Below are 25,175 nucleotides of genomic sequence, written 5' to 3' on the forward strand. Positions count from 1 at the left end.
CTTGGCTCACTGCAAGCTCCGCCTCCCGGGTTCACGTCATTCTCCTGCCTCAGCCTCCCAAGTAGCTGGGACTACAGGCGCCCACCATCACGCCCGGCTAATTTTTTGTATTTTTAGTAGAGATGGGGTTTCACTGTGTTAGCCAGGATGGTTTCCATCTCCTGACCTCGTGATCTGCCCGCCTCGGCCTCCCAAAGTGCTGGGATTACAGGTGTGAGCCACTGCGCCTGGCCCCTCCAAAGCATGTTTTTAAAATTGCCTGCAGATTGCTAATCAGTCAGGAGAGAATGAGAGACTGAAGTTTTGCTAATAGGAAGCAACAGTGCATGTTTCAGAGGAAGTCTGACATTGCAGCTGTGTAACCAGCATGGATTTCCTTCTCTTCCTTCGGGAGATAATCATTAGAAAATACTGGGTTGGGGCTCTGGAATTAAACTGACACTTGTAAAAGAGAGAGTGAAAAAAAAGCCAATCTAAAGATAGGTCTGATGCTGCTGCCTTGTTTTCATTTTTGCAACAGGACCTGGAGGGAGAATGGCAAGCAGCTGATTCATCTCCGTTGCCTGTGAAACGCTGCTACTCCACGTGTAGCTTCTCACTCAGGGGACCCCTCCTCACTCCTCCCCACTCAGGCGTAACCTCTATTCTGAATTTTGTGCTTATCATTCCCTTTTTTTTCTTTATAGTGTCTACATGGTTTGTTCTTAATACTGCTTTGTTTTGCATTCTTGAACTTTATATAAACGGTATCCCACTGTATGTATTCTTCCTCAATGGATTTTTTTAAAAAGATTCATCACTGTGTATAAAGGTAATCCACAGAGTGTAATGAGTATGCCACAACTTATTTCCCTTCTGTTGGTTCAAGCAATTATCCTGCTTCAGCCTCCAGAGTAGTTGGAATTATAGGCATGCGCCACCATCCCTGGCTAATTTTTGTATTTTTAGTAGACACGGGGTATCACCATGTTGGACCAGGCTGGTCTCAAACTCCTGACCTCAAGTGATCTGCCTACCTCGGCCTCCCAAAGTGTTGGCATTACAGGCATGAGCCACCACGCCTGGACTCATCATGTTTTAGTTGGTTACACCAAACTGTTTTCCAATGAAGCTTTGTCCTGAGACAGTTTATTCTAACATTTCATCACTGGTAGGAATAGATGTAATATATTAAGATCATATCTATTATCTTAAACTGTTAAATTTTAAACTCAGTCGACTCCCCACCTCCCACCCCCTTCCAGGCAGGCAGCAAATAAACAGCTTGCCAAAAAGGAACTTCAGAGTTGGTCTATATCCTGGATGATATAACCAAGTCTCAGATCCTTTTCCCCCTTGAGTGGCCTGTGACCTGAATGTGGACTCATATAAAGACAGAGACATACATAAGGTGATTAGGTCATTCTGGGAAAGAATTGGCCTTTTACCTAGGTTAACGTACAAGAGGAAATTTTATCTTTATTTTTACATATTTTTAAGTTGTCAGCCTTGTGCAGGGGCCATGCCAATCTTCTCTGTATAGTTCCAATTTTAGTATTTGTGCTGCCCAAGTGAGCACAAGAAGAAGGAAATTTAAATGACAGATGCATAAGGTGTCCCATCATCTTGCTTCCACTTTCATATTGTTACATGTTTGGTGAAACATCAACTCTGAGAAAGTTATATAAAGGAAAAGGCTGCTAAAAATGGAGTACTTGCGCCTGTAATGTGGCTACTCAGGAGGCTAAAGCATGATGATCACTTTGATCACTTGAGCCTAGGAGTTGAGTGAGACTAGCCCGGACAATATAGACATTGTCTCTTAAAAAAAAAAAAAAAAAAAAAAGAGGGCCAGGAGTTATAGTAAAATTAGGCTGTCTATAGTTACTTTTCAGGGTGTTAGGCAGCCTGTATAAAGGAAGAGAAAAAGCATTATCTGAATATTTTTTTGTGTGTGATGTGCATCACCCAAGATGCTTTAAGATTATTTAACTGGAAAGCTAGTAAGAAAATCCTTTTAAATCTCAATTGCTGTTGGCTGACCAGGAGTCCACGTCTTTCCTTCTCAAGTTGCCTGCTGCCAGCTGACCAATGTGTACCAGCTAACTAGACCTCAATGTCTCCACCAGCAAAGTCAGGGTAAAAGACAACCCTGCCTCCTCTGGCCCTTGTGGCGGGGCACTCAAAAGAATCAAAACTGACATTTCTGAGGAAACGTGGCACACACTCTCCCTGGTCGCCACCCAGTGTTTCTTCCTTGCCCCCTATACACTGAAACCTAATACCACAGACACACGGTCCAGCTTGCAAATGGTCTGCTTGAAATCTATACCTGTCTAATGGAACATAAATCTGCCAGATACCTGCAGGATCAGAGTGCAAAATAACAAACAGGGCTGCTAGCAGTTTAATGGAGTTTCAAAACACAGGCACACACACAGACACACCCCACCTCCCTCCTCTTGTTTTGCTCCCATCCCCCATCTATAAAAACAGAAAAAATAAAATCAGATATGAATACTATAAGGTTTATGATACCCTTCTTTTTAAATCTAATGGGAAATATTAAACATTAGCCTTCTCCAGGCTCTTAATGATATACTGGAGGTACAAAAAGTCCCTTGTATTTCAGAGGGGCTTGGCCCATACCCTCACACTCTGATTAAGACTGTTACAAATTCATAAATCAGTACAGGAGCCTGGTGTCACTTTGAACACTTCTCTTCTACTAAGGTCAAAGCACTAAGTGAATGCCCTCAAACAGAGAGCTGCCACCTCAAATTAAACACCCAGGGCCACCCTGGCTAACCATGGAGCTAGAGAATGCTAGGATCAGGGCTCTGCCTCTTCGAGAAAACCACCACAGGCCTCTTGGGATAAAATATAATATGCAAGATCTAAACACTTGGACAGGAAATGGACTTTTTCTACAAACAATGGGTGAGATTTTTCTATGGATTTTCCTCTCCTGCTTACCTAAATGGCAAGGCTTGATAGAGCTTCATACAGTCACAGGAGTCTGGGGATTTTTTTCTTTGCTCTTCTAAGCAGGCAGATCTGGAGTGGCACTTTAGTGCTGGGCAAGTCTGCTGGGCCTATTCACTTGCCAGTTAGCCTACAAGTGCCATGGTTTCCTAATAACACATCATAGATTGCAGACCCTAACAGCTATATATCCAACAGCCATTTTTCTTACTGTCAGAGCCTGATTTGATTTGGGTGTTCACTATCCCATGGGTTCAGGAAATGTGGCACTTCCCTAGATCCAGAGGATAAATATGAATATGCTGTTTTTTTTTTTGTTTTTTTGTTTTTTTTGAGATGGAGTCTCACTTTGTCGCCCAGGCTGGAATGCAGTGGCGTGATCTTGGCTCACTGTAAACTCTGTCTCCCGGCTTCATGCCATTTTCCTGCTTCAGCCTCCCGATTGGCTGGGACTACAGGAGGCCCCTACCATGCCTAGCTAATTTTTGTATTTTTAGTAGAGACGGGGTTTCCCCATGTTGGCCAGGATGGTCTTGATCTCCTGACCTCGTGATCTGCCCGCCTTGGCCTCCCAAAGTGTTAAGATTACAGGCATGAGCCACTGCTCCTGGCCTTTTTTTTTTTTTTTTTTTTTTTTAAAGACAGAATTTTGCTCTTTTGCCCAGGCTGGAGTAAAGTGGCATGATCTCGGCTCACTGCAACCTTTGCACCTTGGGTTCAATGATTCCCCTGCCTCAGCCTTCTGAGAAGCTGGGATTTGTAGGTGCCCACCACCACACCTGGTTAATTTTTGTAGTTTTAGTAGAGATGGAGTTTAGCCATGTTGGCCAGACTAGTCTCGAACTCCGGACCTCAAGTGATCCACTCGCCTCGGTCTCCCAAAGTGCTAGGATTATAGGCATGAGTCACTGTGCCCAGCTGCGAATATGTTTTATCCAGTCCTGGAAATTCTGTTTTCTTGGCCATATGACCCAGTCCTGGCCAATGGGTGGGGAGCTTTTGGGGAAGGTCTTCCTATCCGGTTTAAATGCCCCTTTTCTTCAGCCAGATGCTGTACAATTTACAGATGCCTAGCGATGTGGCAGACATCTGGCAATCATCAGATAACCTCAAGGACCAAGCTGTTAACAAAGGAAGGTGGAACCGAAAGCTGTAGAACACCAGAGTCCATGATTACATTACCACTGAGCCATTACAGACAGTACTTCTGTGTTTTTTAAAGGAGATAAGTGGTACAACTTATAAACTACCTGTAGCTGGGTGTTGGGCTAGATATCTTTTATTTGCCCCTGCAGGGTCCATTCTTCAGCTTTTCCACCCTGTTTGCTGCTGCGGAGACTGATCTACAGACCACAACAACAGGTACCCTAGTTTTCTGACTTCCAGAGGGTTTGGCTAATGGGGAGTTCTGGAAGGAGACTGGAGGAAAGAGAGTGAGGGCAAGGTATTTACTCCTCTAGCTCCCTCAGCATGGGGCTGCCTCGGGCTAGCTGTGTCTCTCTGACAGAAAGTTATTGCTTGCCTCTGAAAGTGCCTTTCTCTAACAAGAGTCTCTTTCCAGGTTCTAGGAACTGCTTCCTCTCTTTCTGGGTCTAGGAGCTGCTTCCAAACAGCCCTGCTGATACAAGACCCTTGATTCCACTACAATGCCACGCTTGTAAATAGTCCCTTTATAAAACCCTCCTCAACAGCCGGGCGCGATGGCTCACGCCTGTAGCTTCCAAACAGCCCTGCTGATACAAGACCCTTGATTCCACTACAATGCCACGCTTGTAAATAGTCCCTTTATAAAACCCTCCTCAACAGCCGGGCGCGATGGCTCACGCCTGTAATCCCAGCACTTTGGGAGGCCGAGGCAGGCAGATCACGAGGTCAAGAGATCGAGACCATTCTGGCCAACATGGTGAAACCCCGTCTGTACTAAAAATACAAAAATTAGCTGGGAGTGGTGGCACATGCCTGTAGTCCCAGCTACTCGGGAGGCTGAGGCAGGAGAATCCCTTGAATCTGGAAGGTGGAGGTTGCAGTGAGCTGAGATCATGCCACTGTACTCCAGCCTGGTGACAGAGTGAGACTTTGCCTTGACAGACAGACAGATGGATAGACAGACAGACAGACAGACAGATAGATAGATAGATAGATAGATAGATAAAAAACCCTCCTCAAATAATCCTAATCTGAGTCTGCTGTTTCTTGCTGAAATCCTGATTGAGGTATTTGATTACTTGCAGCCAAAAGCAGCCTAAGTCACATCCCTACCACTAGATAGTACTTAAAATCCAGAAAACACCACAATATAGGAAATTCTAGGAACATTTTCCATTCCCGTTTTGAATGGAATATGTCTGGGGGTGGCAGGATGCAGTGAGAAATGCCATGGAAGTGGGAATAAATGGCACATACATGTGTCTTCTGGGTAGCCTTGGAGGAATATGAGAATCATATCTGAATAACTCTCAACAATACACAATAAACATTCATACACATTTTTATTCACAGTAACGCTCTGAGATGGATCTCTTGATTTTCATTTTATAGATGGGGTCAGGTAAGGATGAAAAATGTAAAGTAACTTCTCAGGGTTGCAGCAAGAGGGTGAACCAGGAATGGAAACCAGATCTACTGACTCAAATTCTGTGCTTTTCTCTCCTCAGGGCTTGTCCCTCCCCCTCCATGAATCAAGCCTAGGAAGCTGAGATGGAGCAAAAAAAGGAAGGGAAAGGGGAAAAAAAAGGTGATTTTGGGTTTATACTGCCCTTCTTATCCTCATCTAAGATTTTTCTGAAATTCCTTCAACAACTAAGGAAAACCACACACACTAAAAAAACCCAACCCAACAGCTTGCAGTAGCCTGGGATTCCAGAATAAATACCAAAATTGGCAGGACACATAGTATCCTTCCTCTCAGTGGGTCACGTGAGGACACTGTCCAACATCTGTCATGTGCGTCTGGGAATATATATTTATTTCTTGCTAAATGCTCAGATGCCTCTTTCTTGTGCCAAAAAGAACTGCTACATCCTACCTTCTGATCTAATCTAAAAATGCCATCAAAATCTGGCCCCAAAGACCTACAAATTCTTTTAAACACAGGATGCTTCAGTATCCTCCCAGCCTCCTAAGAGAATGGTTCAGATAAACTCATGCCAAATGTTGAGTAAATGGGAGGGGTTTTTTAGTGGAAACCATAATGCTATGCTGTGGCCACATTTTCACAATACTTCGGGGGTGGGAGGGTGATCCCTCTGCCTGAATAGGCTGGAAGGCTATGTAACATTTTGTTCAGGGGAAACACAGTCCAGATTCAAGAGTCAAGACCAAATCATAAGACTTACTGGAGTCAAACACTGGCACCAGCCCCAACTGCTTCTCGACAGCTGTGCCTTCACCCTAACAAAACCACCTAGAACATACCTACATGGAAAAAACAAAGCAGAATCTAGAAATCCACAGAATTTCAGCATGTAGCATCTCAGGAAGCTGATCCTTAAATCATTTAATATCTGATGCTTATTCCCAAGAGCTGCTGAAGGTGGCTTTAACCACCAAAAGGATAATAATGTAGTGCAATTAATTACTCATTTTATAACCAATTACCAAATTATTATTGAAAATGGCTGGTTCTTACCGATACAGGAAGACATTCAAGACCTAGTACTGAGTGGAGAGGTAGACTACAGAACAGTTTTCGTGGAGAAAATAGCCACCAAAATATGTGACAGAGTAAAACCTTGAGAAACAGGTAATGTCAACTGCTGTCTATGTGTATTGAGCTCATAAATTATTTTTTCCTTTTGCAATTTTCTGCATTTTTGAAAAGCATATATACAATTGGATTTATTTATTTATTATTATTATTATTATTTGAGACAGAGTCTCACTTTGTCGCCTAGGCTGGAGTGTGGTGGCATGATCTCAGCTCACTGCAACCTCCATCTCCTGGGTTTAAGCGATTCTCCTGCCTTAGTCTCCTGAGTAGCTGGGACTACAGGTGCCCATCACCATACCTGGCTAATTTTTGTTGTTTTAATAGAGATGGGGTTTCACCATATTGGCCAGGCTGGTCTTGAACTCCTGACCTTGTGATCTGCCCGCCTCAGCCTCCCAAAGTGCTGGGATTACAGGTTTGAGCCACCGTGCCCGGCAAAAAGATTTTTTTTTTTTTTTTTGTGAGAGGGAGTCTCGCTCTGTCACCCAGGCTGGAGTGCAGTGGCTGAATCTCAGCTCACTGCAAGCTCCGCCTCCCGGGTTTACGCCATTCTTTTGCCTCAGCCTCCTGAGTAGCTGGGACTACAGGCACCCGCCACCTCGCCCAGCTAGTTTTTTTTGTATTTTTTAGTAGAGATGGGGTTTCACCGTGTTAGCCAGGATGGTCTCGATCTCCTGACCTCATGATCTGCCCATCTCGGACTCCCAAAGTGCTGGGATGAGCCATTGCGCCCGGCCAGGATTTTTTAAATAAGAAAGAATTGTGTCTAGGAAGTGCTTTTATACCCAACGGGGTCATATACATCCCTATTCTGCTGATTTGTCACAAGATCAAAATTACTAGAGAAGGCTCAGTGAAACCAAGCACTGAGGTAAACAAAATACCCAAATTAGCAGATGGTGCTTATTTCTTTTTAAAGAGTGGGCCAAAGGTTGCAGTGAGCTGAGACTATGCCACTGCACTCCAGCCCAGGTGACAGAGTGAGACCCTGTCTCAAAAAACATAAAAAATACAAACAAAATATGAATGAATGGGCCAAAAAATTTCCAAGAATTTCAGCTAAGCCTTGCATTACCTTGGGAGTCATTGGTATCCTTTTTTTTTTTTAACAAGGCAGCTGAATCTAGTCTTATAAGATGTTGAAAAGTGGTATTAATATTTAGTATTTCCATCCTTTAGTTTAATTATATCAACCTGAAAGATTAAATGCTTAATCTTCCATACTAGTCTATTTGTTTTCTTTAAAAAAATTTTTTGGTACTGCTCCTTATGGGGCAGGGCTATCCCACTGGCAGTGTGTCCAGGGAAATCTTTCTTTTTCTTTCTTTTTTTTTTTTTTTTGAGATGTTTCGCTCTGTTACCCAGGCTGGAGTGCAGTGGTACGATCTCAGCTCACTGCAACCTCCACCCACGGGTTCAAGTGATTCTTCTGCCTCAGCCTTCCAAGTAGCTGGGATTACAGGCACCCACCATCATGCCCGGCTAATTTTTGTATTTTAAGTAGAGACGGGGTTTCATCATGTTGGCCAGATTGGTCTCGAACTCCTGACCTCAAATGGTCTGCTTGCCTTGGCCTCCCAAAGTGCTGGGATTACAGGCATGAGCCACTGTGCCCGGCCAGCCCATGCAAATCTTAAATGCTTACACTTATTTTTTGAAAACTGGATTGAGGCCGGGCGTGGTGGCTCAAGCCTGTAATCCCAGGACTTTGGGAGGCTGAGACGGGCGGATCACGAGGTCAGGAGATCAAGACCATCCTGGCTAACACAGTGAAACCCCGTCTCTACTAAAAAAATACAAAAAACTAGCTGGGCGAGGTGGCGGGCGCCTGTAGTCCCAGCTACTCGGGAGGCAGGAGAATGGTGTAAACCCGGGAGGCGGAGCTTGCAGTGAGCTGAGATCCGGCCACTGCACTCCAGCCTGGGCAACAGAGCCAGACTCCGCCTCAAAAAAAGAAAAAAAAAAAGAAAAAAAAAAAAAGGAAAACTGGATTGATAGAGAAATAAGTCTTTTTTGAAAAAATATCACATCCAAATCAGCTTGAGAAGCAGCTACCGAGAAGGACACTTCATCTTGCTTTAGGGAACTTAAAAGGAGGGAGAATCGGAGAAAGTCACTTAAGGACTCACCTTGCCAGCAAGATCCCCTGATACTCTTCCAGTTGTCTCATGAAGCTGGGGTTGGGCTTGGTCACTGTTCGTCTTTCTTTCACGTAGTCATAGGCTCGGTCCAGATTCCAGCCATATTCCTTCATTGCATAGGCAATCACGGTGGAGGCTGAGCGACTAACCCCCATTTTGCAGTGCACAAGGCATTTAGATCCATGTTTCCTTGTTTGGGGGATTAAGGTAAAGAACAGAGGAAAACACAGTAGTGGGGATATTTTAAAAGTTGGGTTCTACATTTTTCCAAGTATCCTTTTCTTGCCCTTCCATTTTCTTGCTATGTAATCTCTCTACTTTGGTGCACTCGTATACATTTATAATCAAATGTGTAGGTAGGGTAGGGTAGGCAGCTCTAATGTATTCTTAAGCAATATTCAATGTTAATATTATGCTTTTTAAATCCATTCAGCAAACATTTACCAGGCATTTACAATATGTGTAAGGCAATGTGCAAAGTGCTGGGATGCAAAGGTAAGTAACATAGCTTTTATCCTAAAGGGTAGGATTCAGTGGGAGAAACATACAATTAAAATGCAATATGGGGCTAGGTCTGGTGGTTCATACCTGTAATCCCAGCACTTTGGGAGGCTGAGGCAGGTGGATCACTTGAGGTTGGGGGTTCGAGACCAGCCTGGCCAACATGGTGAAACCCCGTCTCTATTAAAAATACAAAACTTAGCTGCACAGGCTGAGCATGGCGGCTCATGCCTGCAATCCCAGCACTTTGGGAGGCTGAGGCCAGTGGATCACGAGGTCAGTAGTTCAAGACCAACCTGACCAAGATGGTGAAACCCTGTCTCTACTAAAAACACAAAAAATTAGCCAGGCATGGTGGCCTGTGCCTGTAATCCCAGCTACTCGGGAGGCCAAGGCAGGAGAATTGCTTAAACCCGGGAGGCGGAGGTTGCAGTGAGCTGAGATGGCACCACTGCACTCTAGCTTGGGCAACAGAGCAAGACTCCATCTTGAAAAAAAAGAAAAAAATCAATATGGTAAGTGCAATGACAATTGGTCACAGGGTGTAGAGGGAGCATTTAAAATTTAGACTGGAGCCCATTTTGTGTGTGGTGGAGGCCAGTTCCCTCATAGCCCCAGGGGCATGTTTCATGGCTGACACTCTCCCGAATTACAGGTGTGACAGTGACTGAACTAATTTATTCAAATGTTATGAATTGTTTCCAGTTTAAGTTCCAGTAAGGGTTCTGTCCTTAGAAGAAAGTAGAAACCAGACGAAACTAACCCTCCTCTCTACTCAGATGTAGCCCTAAATATTACTTTTCACAACCCTGCAACCCGGGTCCTGTCTAGGTGGCTCTACCACCGAGGAGTTGGATGGGGGCATATGGTGTGCCACATGGCTTTCTCAGTGATGAGGGGGAATGAAGGAAAACCGTGGGGTTTTTTTCTCTTTTATATTAGGTGGAAGAAAGAGAAAACAAAGTTACCTAAAGCTATACTAACAAACAAAACCCCTATGTCAACATACTGGAGCTTATAATGGAATATGAACATGATTCAGTATGCTAATTATGCTAATAACACACTGTCTGGCACATACTTTCAAATACTAAATATTTGCTATACATATAAAAAAACCTGTGAATCTGCAGATTAGATCTTCTAGGTGCTTAAAGTAGGAACAACATTAAAAAATCTGGAAATAAGAACTGTTATTCTTATCCCTAGTATACATGGGCTCTGGAATCTTTCCCCAGTGACTATTCTAATAAACTAAAAATGTACATGTCAGCATAACAAGGGAAATCTATTCATCCGTTCACTCACTACTATGATGGTAGAAAAGCTTCCTTTCGGCCGGGCACAGTGGCTCAAGCCTGTAATCCCAGCACTTTGGGAGGCCGAGACGGGCGGATCACGAGGTCAGAAGATCGAGACCATACTGGCTAACACAGTGAAACCCCGTCTCTACTAAAAAAATACAAAAAACTAGCCGGGCGAGGTGACAGGCGCCTGTAGTCCCAGCTACTCGGGAGGCTGAGGCAGGAGAATGGCGTAAACCTGGGAGGCGGAGCTTGCAGTGAGCTGAAATCCGGCCACTGCACTCCAGCCTGGGGGACAGAGTGAGACTCCGTCTCAAAAAAAAAAAAAAAAAAAAAAAAAAAAAAGGAAAGGCTTGTTTTCAGAAGTTTATAATCCTGCTTCTGGAGAAAGAGACATATGAAATACTTCAGTATAAATGCAAGGAGGTATGAGGTTGAGTGCCAAAATAAGTGAGCCGGATAAGCTACAGGAATGCAGAGAATGGGCTATAATAATTGAAAGTCTCAAAGAGAACGTAAGATTAACCTCCCACTTGTGAATTAGGTACAAAATTTGGGTGTCCTAACATTAGTCGGGGTGTGTGTCTCTGTGTGTAGTTTAGCCCAAATGAATAGTAATTATCTCTTTTACTTATGGCACCCTAGGGTTTTCATTTAGACTACAGTTAGGAAGCCAAGGTGGTATGTTAGAAGGAAGTTTAGACATGTGCTCTATATTTTCCCATCAAGCTCTAATAACTTTAATGTATCAAGTTTCAGGTCTATGCCTGTAGGCATGAAAGGTGCTCAAACTTGGACAACCGTAAGTAAAATTCAATTATGAAATTCACTTCCATGAAGACATCTCTTTGACATATTTTCTTTTTTTTTTTTTTTTTTTGAGATGGAGTCTCGCTTTGTGGTCCAGGCTGGAGTGCAGTGGCCGGATCTCAGCTCACTGCAAGCTCCGCCTCCCGGGTTTACACCATTCTCCTGCCTCAGCCTCCCGAGTAGCTGGGACTACAGGCGCCCGCCACCTCGCCCGGCTAGTTTTTTGTATTTTTTAGTAGAGACGGGGTTTCACCGTGTTAGCCAGGATGGTCTCGATCTCCTGACCTCGTGATCCGCCCGTCTCGGCCTCCCAAAGTGCTGGGATTACAGGCTTGAGCCACCGCGCCCGGCCTCTTTGACATATTTTCAACTGGGCTTTTTTGGTGTTTGGCTTCTAACTCTTTTTTTTTTTTTTTTTTTTTTTGAGACAGAGTCTCGCTCTGGGGCCCAGGCTGGAGTGCAGTGGCGGGATCTCAGCTCACTGCAAGCTCCGCCTCCCGGGTTTACGCCATTCTCCTGCCTCAGCCTCCCGAGTAGCTGGGACTACAGGCGCCCGCCACCTCGCCCGGCTAGTTTTTTGTATTTTTTAGTAGAGACGGGGTTTCACCGTGTTAGCCAGGATGGTCTCGATCTCCTGACCTCGTGATCCGCCCGTCTCGGCCTCCCAAAGTGCTGGGATTACAGGCTTGAGCCACCGCGCCCGGCCTCTTTGACATATTTTCAACTGGGCTTTTTTGGTGTTTGGCTTCTAACTCTTTTTTTTTTTTTTTTTTTTTGAGACAGAGTCTCGCTCTGGGGCCCAGGCTGGAGTGCAGTGGCCGGATCTCAGCTCACTGCAAGCTCCGCCTCCCGGGTTTACGCCATTCTCCTGTCTCAGCCTCCCGAGTAGCTGGAACTACAGGCGCCCGCCACCGCGCCCGGCTATTTTTTTGTATTTTTTTAGTAGAGACGGGGTTTCACCATGTTAGCCAGGATGGTCTCGATCTTCTGACCTCGTGATCCGCCCGTCTCGGCCTCCCAAAGTGCTGGGATTACAGGCTTGAGCCACCGCGCCCGGCCCGGCTTCTAACTCTTGTAATGAAGGATCTGAAGTCAGGTATCCCCTAACCCAATTCCACCTTTCAGTGCCCCCACCCATGCTGGACTGTCCAGATTAACGCTGGTATCATATTAAGAATCAGGATCCTGGGCTGGGTGCAGTGGCTCACACCTGTAATCTCAGCAGTTTGGGAGGCTGAAGCAGGCGGATCACCTGAGCTCAGCAGTTTGAGACCAGCCTGACCAACATGGCGAAACCCATAAAATCAGCTGGGCATGGTAGCACGTGCCTATAATCCCCAGCTACTCGGGAGGCTGAGGCAGGAGAATTGCTTGAACCCGGGAGGTGGAGGCTGCAGTAAGCCAAGATTGCACAACTGTACTCTAGCCTGGGCGACACAGCAAGACACTGGCTCAAAAAAAAAAAAAAAAAAAAAGAAAGAAAAGAAAGAAAAAAGAAAAAAAAATCAGCGTCCTGATTAGGATGAGACATAGGAGCATTTAAAGAGATACTCTTAGGTGCTGATTTAGGCCTGCAAAAGCCTGAGTGTGAGTGCCCCCAGTTGTGCCCTGGGTACCCCATACAGCTCTCCCTAATCCTAAGTAAAATTAGCCTTGCTTTTCATTGGGACTGGGGCCTAGCCTTCTTGTACCTTTTCCTTATAGAACTAGACTATTCCAGTACCCTTGGATTCTGAAAAGAGACAGTATTTTTTTTTCCCCCTAAACCCAGGCTCAAGTGCCATGGTGCGACCACAGCTCACTGCAACCTCAACCTCATGGGCTCAAGCGATCCTCCCTCCTCCCTGAGCCTTCCAAGAAGGTGGGATCACAGACATGCACCACTGTGCCCGGCTAATTAAAAACAAATTTTTTTTTATAGAGATAGGAGTCTTGCTCAGGCTGGTCTTGAACTCCTGGGCTCGAGTGATCCTCCTGCCTCAGCAAGATCTTTGTTCAAGTCCTATCTTCACCACTTATTTGACCTCTCTGAATGTCGACAAGAGCTACCCCTCTGAATCTTAGAAAATACATGAAAGAACAGTAAGCATACCATGAATGGTATTATTACTGGGAATAATTTATTAATAGAATGCAAAAATACAAAGTACTCTTTTAGGTACTTGCTAGAGACTAAAGGAATAGGCTCAAAACTAGAGTATGAGGGTTTAGGGAAACTAAGAGGAAGAACTTCCTGACCATGAAGGTACTTAAGAGAAGTGTGAAATTATTTTTGAAGGAGTTTAAATACAAAAGCACTTCTCATCTGCCAGGGATGGTTTGAACATAGTCCTACCTGAAGGGAGATGTGGCAAACAAGCTCGTTTATGGTTCTCTCTAGCAAAGGAATAAACAGGATTGGCAAGGAAATCCCCAAGGACTTAAAAAAAAAAAAGCAGTGTTGACATTAATACCAAACACTGAGTTAATACAAATACTTTCACTAAAAGAGCCAATTAATTTAAGGAAGACATCAACAGAAGGGCCACGGAAAATTTCATCATTTCAAGTATCATAAAAATAGAGTAAGAGAGTAGGAAAAGATTTCCAAAGTTTGTCTCCTTGTCTTTAGCGGGGAGGACCAGTATTCTATCTAACTGGAATAATTTCTACGATATAACTTTTAAATCTCCCCACTGGCAACTTAAGGGTTTCATTCAGAATTTCTTCCTTCTCTCATTTCTGTAAAAAAATGCTGCAGTCTAAGTCTATTTTCTTTAATTCTGTGCTCAGTGGAAATAGCCAACATGAGGTTACCTTCTCCTAGGGGTTTATTTAACGTAAGTCACTAGTCTTTTGCCTAGGATTAAAAAGGTTTCAGTCTCCTCCTTTCTTTAGTTCCTTTTTCCTGAGTACCATCAGTAAGTTGTCTATAGCCCTCACAACCCAGCCATGCATGGGGCAAGAGTAACAGAGGTCACAACATTGTGCAGGACTATTACTCACTTTGCTTTAGAGATGAATTTGTAAGTGTCGTTCCAGTAAGCCAGGAGATCCGTTGCCTCTTCATCATATACCCGAATGTTATGATACTCAAAGACTCCTGGGAAGAAGTTATCTATCTCTCGAGTGACGTTCAAGATATACCGTACCCTGCAAGGAAACCAAGGGAGAATATGTGCTCTACTGCTCAGGCTAAATCCAATTCCCAGCAATGTTTTCTCTTACTTAAAACTTGTTTATTCCATAGGCTGAAATTAAATACAAAAATAATGAAGACAGCTAAAGAACTAAGAGGTTATATTTATATATTACAGAAATTATACAACAGGGTTCCTGGGCATACCTGGGCACCAGGGAATTATTAAGCAAAAGGTTATCCACCATGTTCAACATCTAAATTCCATTTTCAGTTTATGTAGTTGCACAATCTCATCTTTGATAGTATTCTGAAAATATGCCTCATATTTTACTCCAAAGAATCAACTTGAGGCCATAATCAGACACTTTGTTACTAAAATTATCAGCAATACAATTTATTCACTGAAAGTCATCTGTATAAAATCAGACTACTGACATGTACTCCAAGGAAAAAAACAGAGAATGAATAACGACTTCTTCCTATTTTTCTAAACGCCAGATTGTTAGGCTTTGTGCAATTACTCTCTCTTTGTGCAATTACGTGAAAGGCAAATGTGGAGAGAACTGGAAGGAGAAAAGCTGGACTTAAAACTCCCTTAAACTCATCTGACTGCATTACTGGCTGCTATGGCATTGATGTATCTGAAGATTCTTCCACACTAAGATGCTTGCAGAAGAGAATTTCTCTATCAAAACAGTCTTCTATTATCTTTCTCACTGTACAATCTCAATAAATGCTTGAGTTTCATTTACCAAATGTTATCTTTTCTTAATGCTCTCTGTTTAGACATAGCTGGATGTCTAAGTTTACTCCAACAATACAACATGGACTCACTCATTTCTCTCTGAGACATTGCTTCCTTCTCAGCACAAATATGAAGTTCTATAAACCCAAACTCTGAAATCAATGAAATGAATACAGAAAAAGAAAGCAGCCATAGCTAACCAAATCTGTGGTTAAGGTCAAGTGGCCAAAAATTTTCTCAGACACGAACTGAATCTGTTTTAACTTGGCATCAAAGCCCATTACTACAAAATTAAAAAAAAAAATTTAATTTAAAAAGTGAGCTTGGCCAGGCGCAGTGGCTCACGCCTGTAACCAGCACTTTGGGAGGCCAAGGTGGGCGGATCACCAGAGGTGAGGAGTTTGAGACCAGCCCGGTCAAGATGGTGAAACCCCGTCTCTACTAAAACTACAAAATTAGCTGGGCATGGTGGCACATGTCTGTAATTCCAGCTACTTGGGAGGCTGAGGCAGAAGAATTGCTTGAACCCAGGAGGCAGAGGTTGCAGTGAGTGAGCCGAGATTGCGCCATTGCACTCCAGTCTGGGCAATGAAACTCAGTCTCAAAAACAACAAAAAAAAAAGGTGCAATTGCTATGGAAAACAGTACAGCAGTTTCCCCAAGGGTAAACACAAAATTACCACAGGACTCAGCAATTCCTTTCCAAAGAATAAATCCAAGAGAAATAAGCCTACCCGAAAACTTGTACACAAATGGTCACAGCAGCATTATTCAAAACAGCCAAAGAGTGGCTCTTAGTTAGTTGATGAACATTAGTGATTTCTAGGAATTGCTGGGGCAGGGGTAAGAAGAAAAATGGAGGTGACTCTTGAAGGGTACAGACTTTCTGAGTTGGAAAAATGTTCTAAATGGATTGTGGTGATGGTTGCACAGCTCTGTGAATATACTAAAAACCAACAAATTATACATTTAAAATGGGTGAATCATATGGTATGTAAATTATATTTCAATAAAACTGTTAGAAAAAAAGGCAACACTCCAGCCTGGGTGACAGCAAAAAAAGGAAAAAGAAAAAAAGGCAGGCAACACACTTTCCTTATTTTATTTTATTATTTATTTTCCCCAAGATGGAGTCTTGCTCTGTCGCCCAGACCTGGAGTGCAATGGCATGATCTCAGCTCTCTGTAACCTCCGCCTCCCTGGTTCAAGCAATTCTCTTGCCTCAGCCTCCTGAGTAGCTGGGATTACAGGTGTGTGCCACCACTTCCAGCTAATTTTTGTAGTTTTAGTAGAGATGGCGTTTCACTGTGTTGGCCAGGCTGGTCTCAAACTCCTGACCTTGTGGTCTGCCTGCCTCGGCCTCCCAAAGTGCTGGGATTACAGGCGTGAGCCACCTTGCCTGGCCTCCTTTTATTTAAAATAAAAACGAACAATCTCCCACCTCTAATCCCATACCTCATAATGAATTATGGCACTATCTTTCTAGAGGCAGGACACAGCTTCCCAATCCTTTTCATTACAAAGCTATAGGCAGTCACTGCCAACTGGAACTGAAACTCCTTGAAACTTTTTTCCCATCTCAGCACCAAATGACTCTAGATAGAGTAACATTTTACTTTGGGTTAGATTCTGAAGTCAGTAGATTGGATGGAAATGGCCTTAATGTCAAAATTACCCTTGAAAATCCCGTAAGTCATCTATAGGCGGCATGGTTTTGTGTACAGATCCCTAAACTGTAATTCTTCACATACTAAAATTTAACAATCACTGAATTTAAGAAACAAGATCTAAGTAGCTATCGGTGAATTTGACCACAGTGTTTTTAAAGACAACTAGATATAGTTAGTTGCATTTTATAATTTAGTCTTCTAAGAAACAAATGAGATGATAGGTCTCATCTCCAGCTGGGGTTATATTCTAAATTCATATGTATATATGACATGATTCCAATGCTTTTGGCCAACACTGCTATACCACATCTCAGACTTAATTTTAACACTATATCTAAGTTTCCCAGAAATACAGTTTTTTTTTTTTTTTTTTTTTTTCTGACAGAGTCTCACTCTGTTGTCCAGGCTGGAGTGGAGTGGCATGATCGAGGCTCACTGCAGCTGCCACCTCCCGGGTTCAAGCAATTCTCCTGCCTCAGCCTCCCGAGTAGCTGGGATTACAGGCACCTGCCACCACACCCAGCTAATTTTTTGTATTTTTAGTAGAGACAGGGTTTCACCATGTTGGCCAGGCTGGTCTCAAACTCCTGACCTCAAGCGATCCACCTGCCTCAGCCTCCTAAAGTGCTGGGATTACGGGTGTGAGCCACTACACCTGGCCAGAATTACAGAATTTTTAAAGCTTGATGATTTGAGAAGTTTGTAAAAAACATTGTCCCACTCCTAAAGAAATCTTAAGGAGACTCCTGTATATAAAGCAGATGCAATGTTATTAATCTTGTTGAATTACGGGGTCCTTATGCTTCAGGGGCATTTCCAAATAAGGCAAATGGCAGACACAGGATTAGAAGTGAGGTCTCTGAGTTCCCAACACAGTTTGCTAATTGATTTTCTCTCCTTATCTGCCATCAGCCAAGTCACAGTTCTCAAATATGTGTGAATATACCTATCATTCATTCACATTTACTGAGCACTCTCTTATTATACAGCTCTGAGCTAGGTAGATAATAAGCTATAAACAAGACTAAGATACAGTCTCTGCCTTGAAGAACTCCAGACTCAATTCTTATTAAGTTTTCCAAGTTTTATTTAACTTCAAATCTTAAATTAAGCAACCAGATCCTCCCCCCACTCCCCGCCGTGGAATTCTCTGTATAATCATTTGGCTTAAGTCCTGTTCCAAGTTCCTTTTGCCAATTATGAAATACCTTTCATGTGGGGAAAAAGTAGGGCGTATTTATCCACTAATGGTGAAGATAACCAGGAGGCTTATGGCTGAGAAAACAGGCAGCCAGCAACCATCACTACCTCTGAGTCTCAGCTGGTCTTGTCTCTTTCCACGAGGAGTTAGCATGGCAAATTTCAGACCTGATTCAGGAGATCGAGACCACCTGGCTAACACGGTGAAACCCCGTCTCTACTAAAAATACAAAAAAAAAAAAAAAAAAAAAATTAGCCGGGCATGGTGGCGGGCGCCTGTAGTCCCAGCTGCTTGGGAGGCTGAGGCAGGAGAATGGTGTGAACCTGGGAGGCGGAGCTTGCAGCGAGCTGAGATCATGCCACTGCACTCCAGCTTGGGCAACACTGCACTCCAGCCTGGGCAACAGAATGAGACTTCGTCTCAAAAGAAAAAAAAAAAATTCAGACCTGATTTTCTCTTTTCTTATTGGGATGATCTGACCTCCTAAAGTGAATGAACTTCAATAAGAAACTTAGTAGGCATCAGCTAAGGGAAGAATGGCAGCTTTTTACTTGCTGAATGTTCACTGTAGTCTCCATTGTTACAATCAAACTTAATAACCATGCTGCTTAGGGACAATTTTTTAAACATAAGGTAGGTCCTCTTCAGTTTCAGAAGCTTGTCCAGTTCACATCCATAACCTACAGTCTTTAAGCAGCTTACTACACAGGATAGGGACTGAGTCTTACTTTATCTGTGGATCCCCAGCACCTAGCACTTTGTCCCACAGAAGATGCTCAATGAATGTTGAATGAATGGCTCTGTGAACCCAACATATGCAATTCTATGTATTCTTGCATAAAAATAAAAATTTGATTTTAAATATCACCAATGGTTTGCACATTTGTTTTTCAAAGCCCTTCAATTAAAGCAGCTGATATTTTTGGGAGGTGGCGGGACGAAACAGAGGGAGAACAGCTGTTTTTCTTTTCCTTTTCTTTTGTTTTTGAGACGGAGTCTCACTCAGTCACCCAGGTTGGAGTGCAGCGGCGCGATCTCGGCTCACTGCAAGCTCTGCCTCCCAGGTTCCTGCTATTCACCTGTCTCAGTCTCCCGAGTAGCTGGGACCACAGGCACCCGCCACCATGCCCGGCTAATTTTTTGTATTTTTAGTAGAGACGGGGTTTCACCGTGTTAGCCAGGAGAGTCTCGATCACCTGACCTCGTGATCGGCCTGCCTCAGCCTCCCAAAGTGTTGGGATTACAGGCATGACCCACCGCACCTGGCCCAGCTGTTTTTATTTTTCTTAGATTACATCTGATTACAATCAGTCAGATGCAACTCTTAAGATTAAAGTTATCCACTGATACCTCTTTGATGGGAAAAGGAAAAGATAAAACAGGGACTTCTGTCACACAGGGGTGCCAGCTACTGCTTTGTGTGCTTACCCTCGGTTCTGTAAGTCCTCTAAGTTGGAGGCATTCCATTCTGAGCCCTATGGAGCCAAAAAGACAAGGTTAAGGAGTATCAGCAAACCAACCAAATAACAATACTTGAAAAGGAGCGAGGGAAGGAGAACTTTCAAAAAGAAGACTAATAACATCCACCCAGTACCCTTTAAGTTGCCAGGCACTTCATATGTTATCACATTTAGTTTCCACAAATGATAGAGTAAGAATGTTATTTTCATCTTCATTTTTACAGATACAAAAACCAACTCAGAATTCAAATAATTTTTGCCCATGATCATAGAACAGCAGAGGTGTCTTTAACTATCATCCAATCTAAATTAGGTATCTTCTGTTATTCTTGCTTATAGTAATCTGATACTTTCCTCAACAGCATGTATCACAATTTGCACCTATATATTTATTTACGTGCTTACTTTCTAACTACCTTTAACATAAGCTCCTAGAGGTCAGGAACTAGCTCTTTTCTTCCCGATGGAAACCCACGCACCTTGCACAGTGCCTGGCACCTGGTAAGTGCTCAATAAACATTTGCTGAATTTTTAATAGATACAAAAGCAGCATTATTATGCATTGAACTACACCTTATTCCAAAGCTCACACTCCTTTTTTTCTGAGACAGCGTCTCGCTCTGTCGCCCAGGCTGGAATGCAATGGCGCAATCTTGGCTCACTGCACCCTCTGCCTCCCGGGTTCAAGCGATTCTTCTGCCTCAGCCTCCTGAGTAGCTGGGATTACAGGTGTGTGCCACCATGCCCAGTGAATTTTTGCATTTTTTAGTAGAGGCGGGGTTTCACCATGTTGGTCATGCTGGTCTCAAACTCCTGACCTTGTGATCCGCCTGCCTAAGCCTCCCAAAGTGCTGGGATTACAGATGTGAGCCACCGCACAGGGCCGCTCACACTCTTTTTAGTGCATCTAAGGAGTTAAAGTTGCATCTAAGGAGTTAAAGGATAGAACTTGTGTGTGGCAGGAGAAAACAGTGAAATAGCAGATTCTGTCAAATGAGGGAAGCATTACATGCAAAATTTTAAGATAGGGATAAATGGCAAACTTTGGGGGAGGAGTTTCTGTCAATGACCTGGAGGACACAATGATTAATATTTTGCCATATTTGCTTTCTTTCAGTACATATCATACTTTTTTCCCCCCAAACCATCTGAGAGCAATTTGTGCACCATGATACTTAATTTCAATACTTCAGCATGTATCATCTAAGAACATTTTCTTACATAATATCATGATCATACCAAAGACATGTAACATTAATACAATAACCTAATATACTATACATATTTGAATTTCTACAAATGTCCCCAAAATGTCCTTTATATTTACTCAATCAAGGATAATTCTTCACATTTTGTCATGTCTCTATCCTCTAGCTACATTTTTTTTTTTTTTTGAGATGGAGTCTCGCTCTGTCGCCCAGGCTAGAGGGCAGTGGTGTGATCTTGACTCACTGCAACCTCCACCTCCGGGGTTCAAGCGATTCTCCTGCCTCAGCCTCCCGAGTAGCTGAGATTACAGGCAAGCATCACCATGCCCAGCTAATTTTTGTATTTTTAGTAGAGATGGGGTTTCACCATGTTGCCCAGGCTGGTCTTGAACTCCTGACCTCAAGTGATCTGCCTGCTTTGGCCTCCCAAAGCGTGGGGATTACAGGCGTGAGGCACTGCACCCAGCCTACTTTCTTTTTTTCTTTTTGAGACAGCAGTTTCGCTCTTGTTGCCCAGGCTGGAGTGCAATGGCACAATCTCTGCTCACTGCAACCTCCTCCTCCTGGGTTCAAGTGATTCTCCCGCCTCAGTCTCCCGAGTAGCTGGGATTACAGGTGCCTGCCACCATGCCCAGCTAATTTTTTGTATTTAGTAGAGACGGGATTTCACCATGTTGGTCAGGCTGGTCTCAAACTCCTGACCTCAGGTGATCCGCCTGCCTCAGCCTCCCAAAGTGCTGGGATTACAGGTGTGAGTCACTGCGTGCTACTTTTTTTTTTTTGAGACAAAGTCTTGCTCTGTTGTTTAGGCTGGAGTGCAGTGGCACACTATAGCCTTGAACTCCTGGGCTCAAACCATCCTCCTGTCTCAGCCTCCTGAGTAGCTGAGACTACAGGTGGGCAGCACCATGCCTTGCTAATTTTTTTACTTTTGTTTGAGAGAGATGAGGTCTCACTATGTTGCCCAGGCTGGTCTCAAATTCTTGGCTTCAAGTGATCCTCCCCACCTTGGCCTCCCAAAATGTTGGGATTGCAGGAGTGAACCACCACACCCAGCCTAGCTTTAATCTACAACAGTCCATCTTCTGCTTTCTTTGGGAGTGTGGGAGGGGATCTTTCATAATATTGACATATTGACATTTTTGTAGACTCCACATCTGTTATCTTGGAGAATTCCCCACGATCTGTATTTTATTTATTTATTTATTTTTGAGACGGAGTCTTACTCTGTTGCCCAGGCTGGAGTGCAATGGCACAATCTTGGCTCACCTCAACCTCTGCCTCCTGGGTTCAAGGGATTCTCCTTCCTCAGCCTCCTGAGTAGCTGGGATTACAGATGCATGCCACCATGCCCAGCTAGTTTTTGTATTTTTAGTAGAGATGGGGTTTCTCCATGTTGGTCAGGCTGGTCTCGAACTTATGACCTTGTGATCCGCCCACCTTGGCCTCCCAAAGTGCTGGGATTACAGGTGTGAGCCACTGTGCCCGGCAAAAAGACTTTTTTTTTTTTTTTTTTTTTTTTTGAGACGGAGTCTCGCTCAGTCACCCAGGCTGGACTGCAGTGGCGCGATCTCGGCTCACTGTAAGCTCCGCCTCCCGGGTTCACGCCATTCTCCTGCCTCAGCCTCCCAAGTAGCTGGGACTAAAGGCGCCCGCTGCCACGCCCGGCTAATTTTTTGCATTTTTAGTAGAGACGGGGTTTCACCATGTTAGCCAGGATGGTCTCGATCTCCTGACCTCGTGATCTGCCTGCCTCGGCCTCCCAAAGTGCTGGGATTACAAGCGTAAGCCACCGCGCCCGGCCTGAATTTTTTTTTTTTTTTTTAAGAGGTGGGTTTCGTTATGATGCCCAGGTTGGAGCTCAGTGGCTATTCACAGGTACCATCATTGTGTGCTATAGCCTTGAACTTCTGGCCTCAAGTGATCTTCCTGCCTCAGCCCCCTGAGTACCTGGGACTGCAAGTGCATGCCACCATACCTGGTTTGTATTCAATTTTAGAGTGACTTTTCTATTATTTTCCATTTACTATTTTGGGCATACAAAAAAAAAGTCAGGCCGGGCGCGGTGGCTCACGCCTGTAATCCCAGCACTTTGGGAGGCCGAGGCGGGCGGATCACAAGGTCAGGAGATCGAGACCATCCTGGCTAACACTGTGAAACCCCGTCTCTACTAAAAAAATGCAAAAAATTAGCCGGGCGAGGCGGCGGGCGCCTGTAGTCCCAGCTACTCGGGAGGCTGAGGCAGGAGAATGACGTGAACCCGGGAGGCGGAGCTTGCAGTGAGCCTAGATCGCGCCACCGCACTCCAGCCTGGGCGACTAAGCGAGACTCTGTCTCAAAAAAAAAAAAAAAAAAAAAAAAAAAAAAAAAAAAAGTCAAAATCTTATTAAAAAGTAAACTTAGAGCTCGGGCGCAGTTGCTCACGTCTGTAATCCCAACACTCTGGGAGGCCGAGGCGGGCGGATCACCTGCGGTCGGGAGTTCGAGAGCAGCCTGACCAACATGGAGAAACCCCGTCTCTCTGGGTGTGATGGTGCATGCCTGTAATCCTAGCTACTCAGGAGGCTGAGGCAGGAGAATCGCTTAAAACCAGGAGGCGGAGGTTGTGGTGAGCCGAGATTGCGCCATTGCCCTCCAGCCTGAGCAACAAGAGCGAAACTCTGTCTCTCAAAAAAAAAAAAAAAAAAGTAAACTTAGAAGTCTCACTCTCAATCCTCTTTAATTCCTATTGGTGACATTTTCATTAGTTTCTGATTTATTCTATTTTGAAAAAATACAAGCAAACATATACTTATTGCTATTTCTTACTCATATTACCAATTCTTACACGAAAGTAACATGCTACATATAATTTTTTATTCATTGCTTTCATTTTACATATATTTCATTTTATATATCCTCAAAACCACTAAATGTAACAGTTCATAGAGATTTTATTCTTTCCTACATCTGCATAGTACTTCACAAGTAGTGATATAATAGTTTATTCAACTAGTCTCCTATGAATGATGTTTCTTATTCGTGGAAGCAGGTTTGCTGGGTCGAAGGCAGAATACAGTTTTGTTAAACACTGCTAAATTTCCCTCCATAGAGGCTGAAACAATTCTGTGGTCCCACCAGCAATGCATGAGAGCACCACTTTCCCCACAGCCTTTCCAATAAACTGTGTGGTTAAGAATTTTTGCCAATCTGATAGGTGTCTCAGTGTAGGTTCAATTTGCATTTCTCTTAGAAGTAAGAGTGAGCAACTTTTCATTGTTTAAGGTCTATTTTCTATCTTTGAGCTATCTGTTCATATCTTCTGAAAAGACAGACATTTTATTATTTATTTATTTATTTGTTTTGAGACGGAGTCTTGCTCTGTCGCCCAGGCTGGAGTGTAGTGGTGCGATCTTGGTTCACTGCAACCTCTGTCTCCCGGGTTCAAGAGATTCTCCTGCCTCAGCCTCCCAAGTAGCTGGGACTACAGGTGCGCGCCACCACTCCCAGTTAATTTTTGTATTTTTAGTAGAGACGGAGTTTCACCATGTTGGCTAGGATGGTCTCCATCTCTTGACCTTGTGATCTGCCCGCCTCAGCCTCCCAAAGTGTTGGGATTACAGACATGAGCCACTGTGCCTGGCCACCCTCTGTCTTTATTTGTAAAATGAAAACACCCTCCTCACCCCAGTCCTATATATTTAATGGGTACCTTTCCCTCAAATTATACATGCAAAGTTTTTCCCATATTCCCTCTCTCTGTCATAAATCCTCCTGCAGACTCTGTCCTTGCTCTCTTTCCTTCATGGCTTCATAGAAATAAAGTCAAATACTCACTTTCTGGATGGGCGCAGTGGCTCACGCCTGTAGTCCCAGCACTTTGGGAGACTGAGGTGGGTGGATCACCTGAGGTCAGGAGTTTGAGACCAGCCTGGCCAACATGGTGAAACCCTGTCTTTACTAAAAATACAAAACTTAGCCTGGTGTGGTGGTGTGTGCCTGTAATCCCAGCTACTTGGGAGGCTGAGGTATGAGAATCACTTGAACCCGGGAGGTGGAGGTTGCAGTGAGCCAAGATAGCACCATTGTACTCCAGCCTGGGCAAAAAGAGTAAAACTCTGTCTCAAAAAAAAAAAAAAAAAAAAAGCAAATACTCACTTTTTCTATTTCCTGGTTTCCCACATGTCTCATCCATAGCACTTGGGCCTCCACTCTCATCACTCTTGCTGATGTTACTAATGACCTCTCCTAATTGTCTTATCACCACTGTATCCTTATTCCATTGGCCTTCTCTGAGTATCTATCTGATATGGCTCATCATGCTCTCCTTCTAGAAATAGATCAGACTGTACAAATACCTAG

General features: G+C 43.8%; 1 protein-coding gene and 1 non-coding gene across 20 annotated transcripts in view; both read right to left on the bottom strand.

Moving 5' to 3' along the window:
* Positions 1 to 25,175, bottom strand: part of SSH2 (slingshot protein phosphatase 2) — a 306,013-nt gene that overhangs the window by 12,883 nt on the left and 267,955 nt on the right. For 11 of the 19 annotated variants that reach the window (XM_015438110.3, XM_074018916.1, XM_005583322.4 and 8 more), the window contains 3 exons: positions 19,595 to 19,641; positions 14,415 to 14,561; positions 8,803 to 9,003 (listed from right to left, as the gene is read on the bottom strand). In XM_015438110.3, the coding sequence (XP_015293596.3) occupies positions 8,803 to 9,003; positions 14,415 to 14,561; positions 19,595 to 19,641 (395 nt within the window). Of the gene's footprint in view, positions 1 to 5,437; positions 5,657 to 6,299; positions 6,379 to 8,802; positions 9,004 to 14,414; positions 14,562 to 19,594; positions 19,642 to 25,175 lie in introns of those variants that run through there. The other 8 variants (XR_012425449.1, XR_012425448.1, XR_012425447.1 and 5 more) reach the window with 3 other exon arrangements.
* Positions 1,451 to 1,558, bottom strand: LOC123569695 (U6 spliceosomal RNA). Its single transcript, XR_006693495.2, has one exon. It is a non-coding gene; the product is annotated as a U6 spliceosomal RNA (small nuclear RNA).

This window comes from Macaca fascicularis, chromosome 16 (assembly GCF_037993035.2).
Source record: "Macaca fascicularis isolate 582-1 chromosome 16, T2T-MFA8v1.1".
Lineage (NCBI taxonomy): Eukaryota > Metazoa > Chordata > Mammalia > Primates > Cercopithecidae > Macaca > Macaca fascicularis.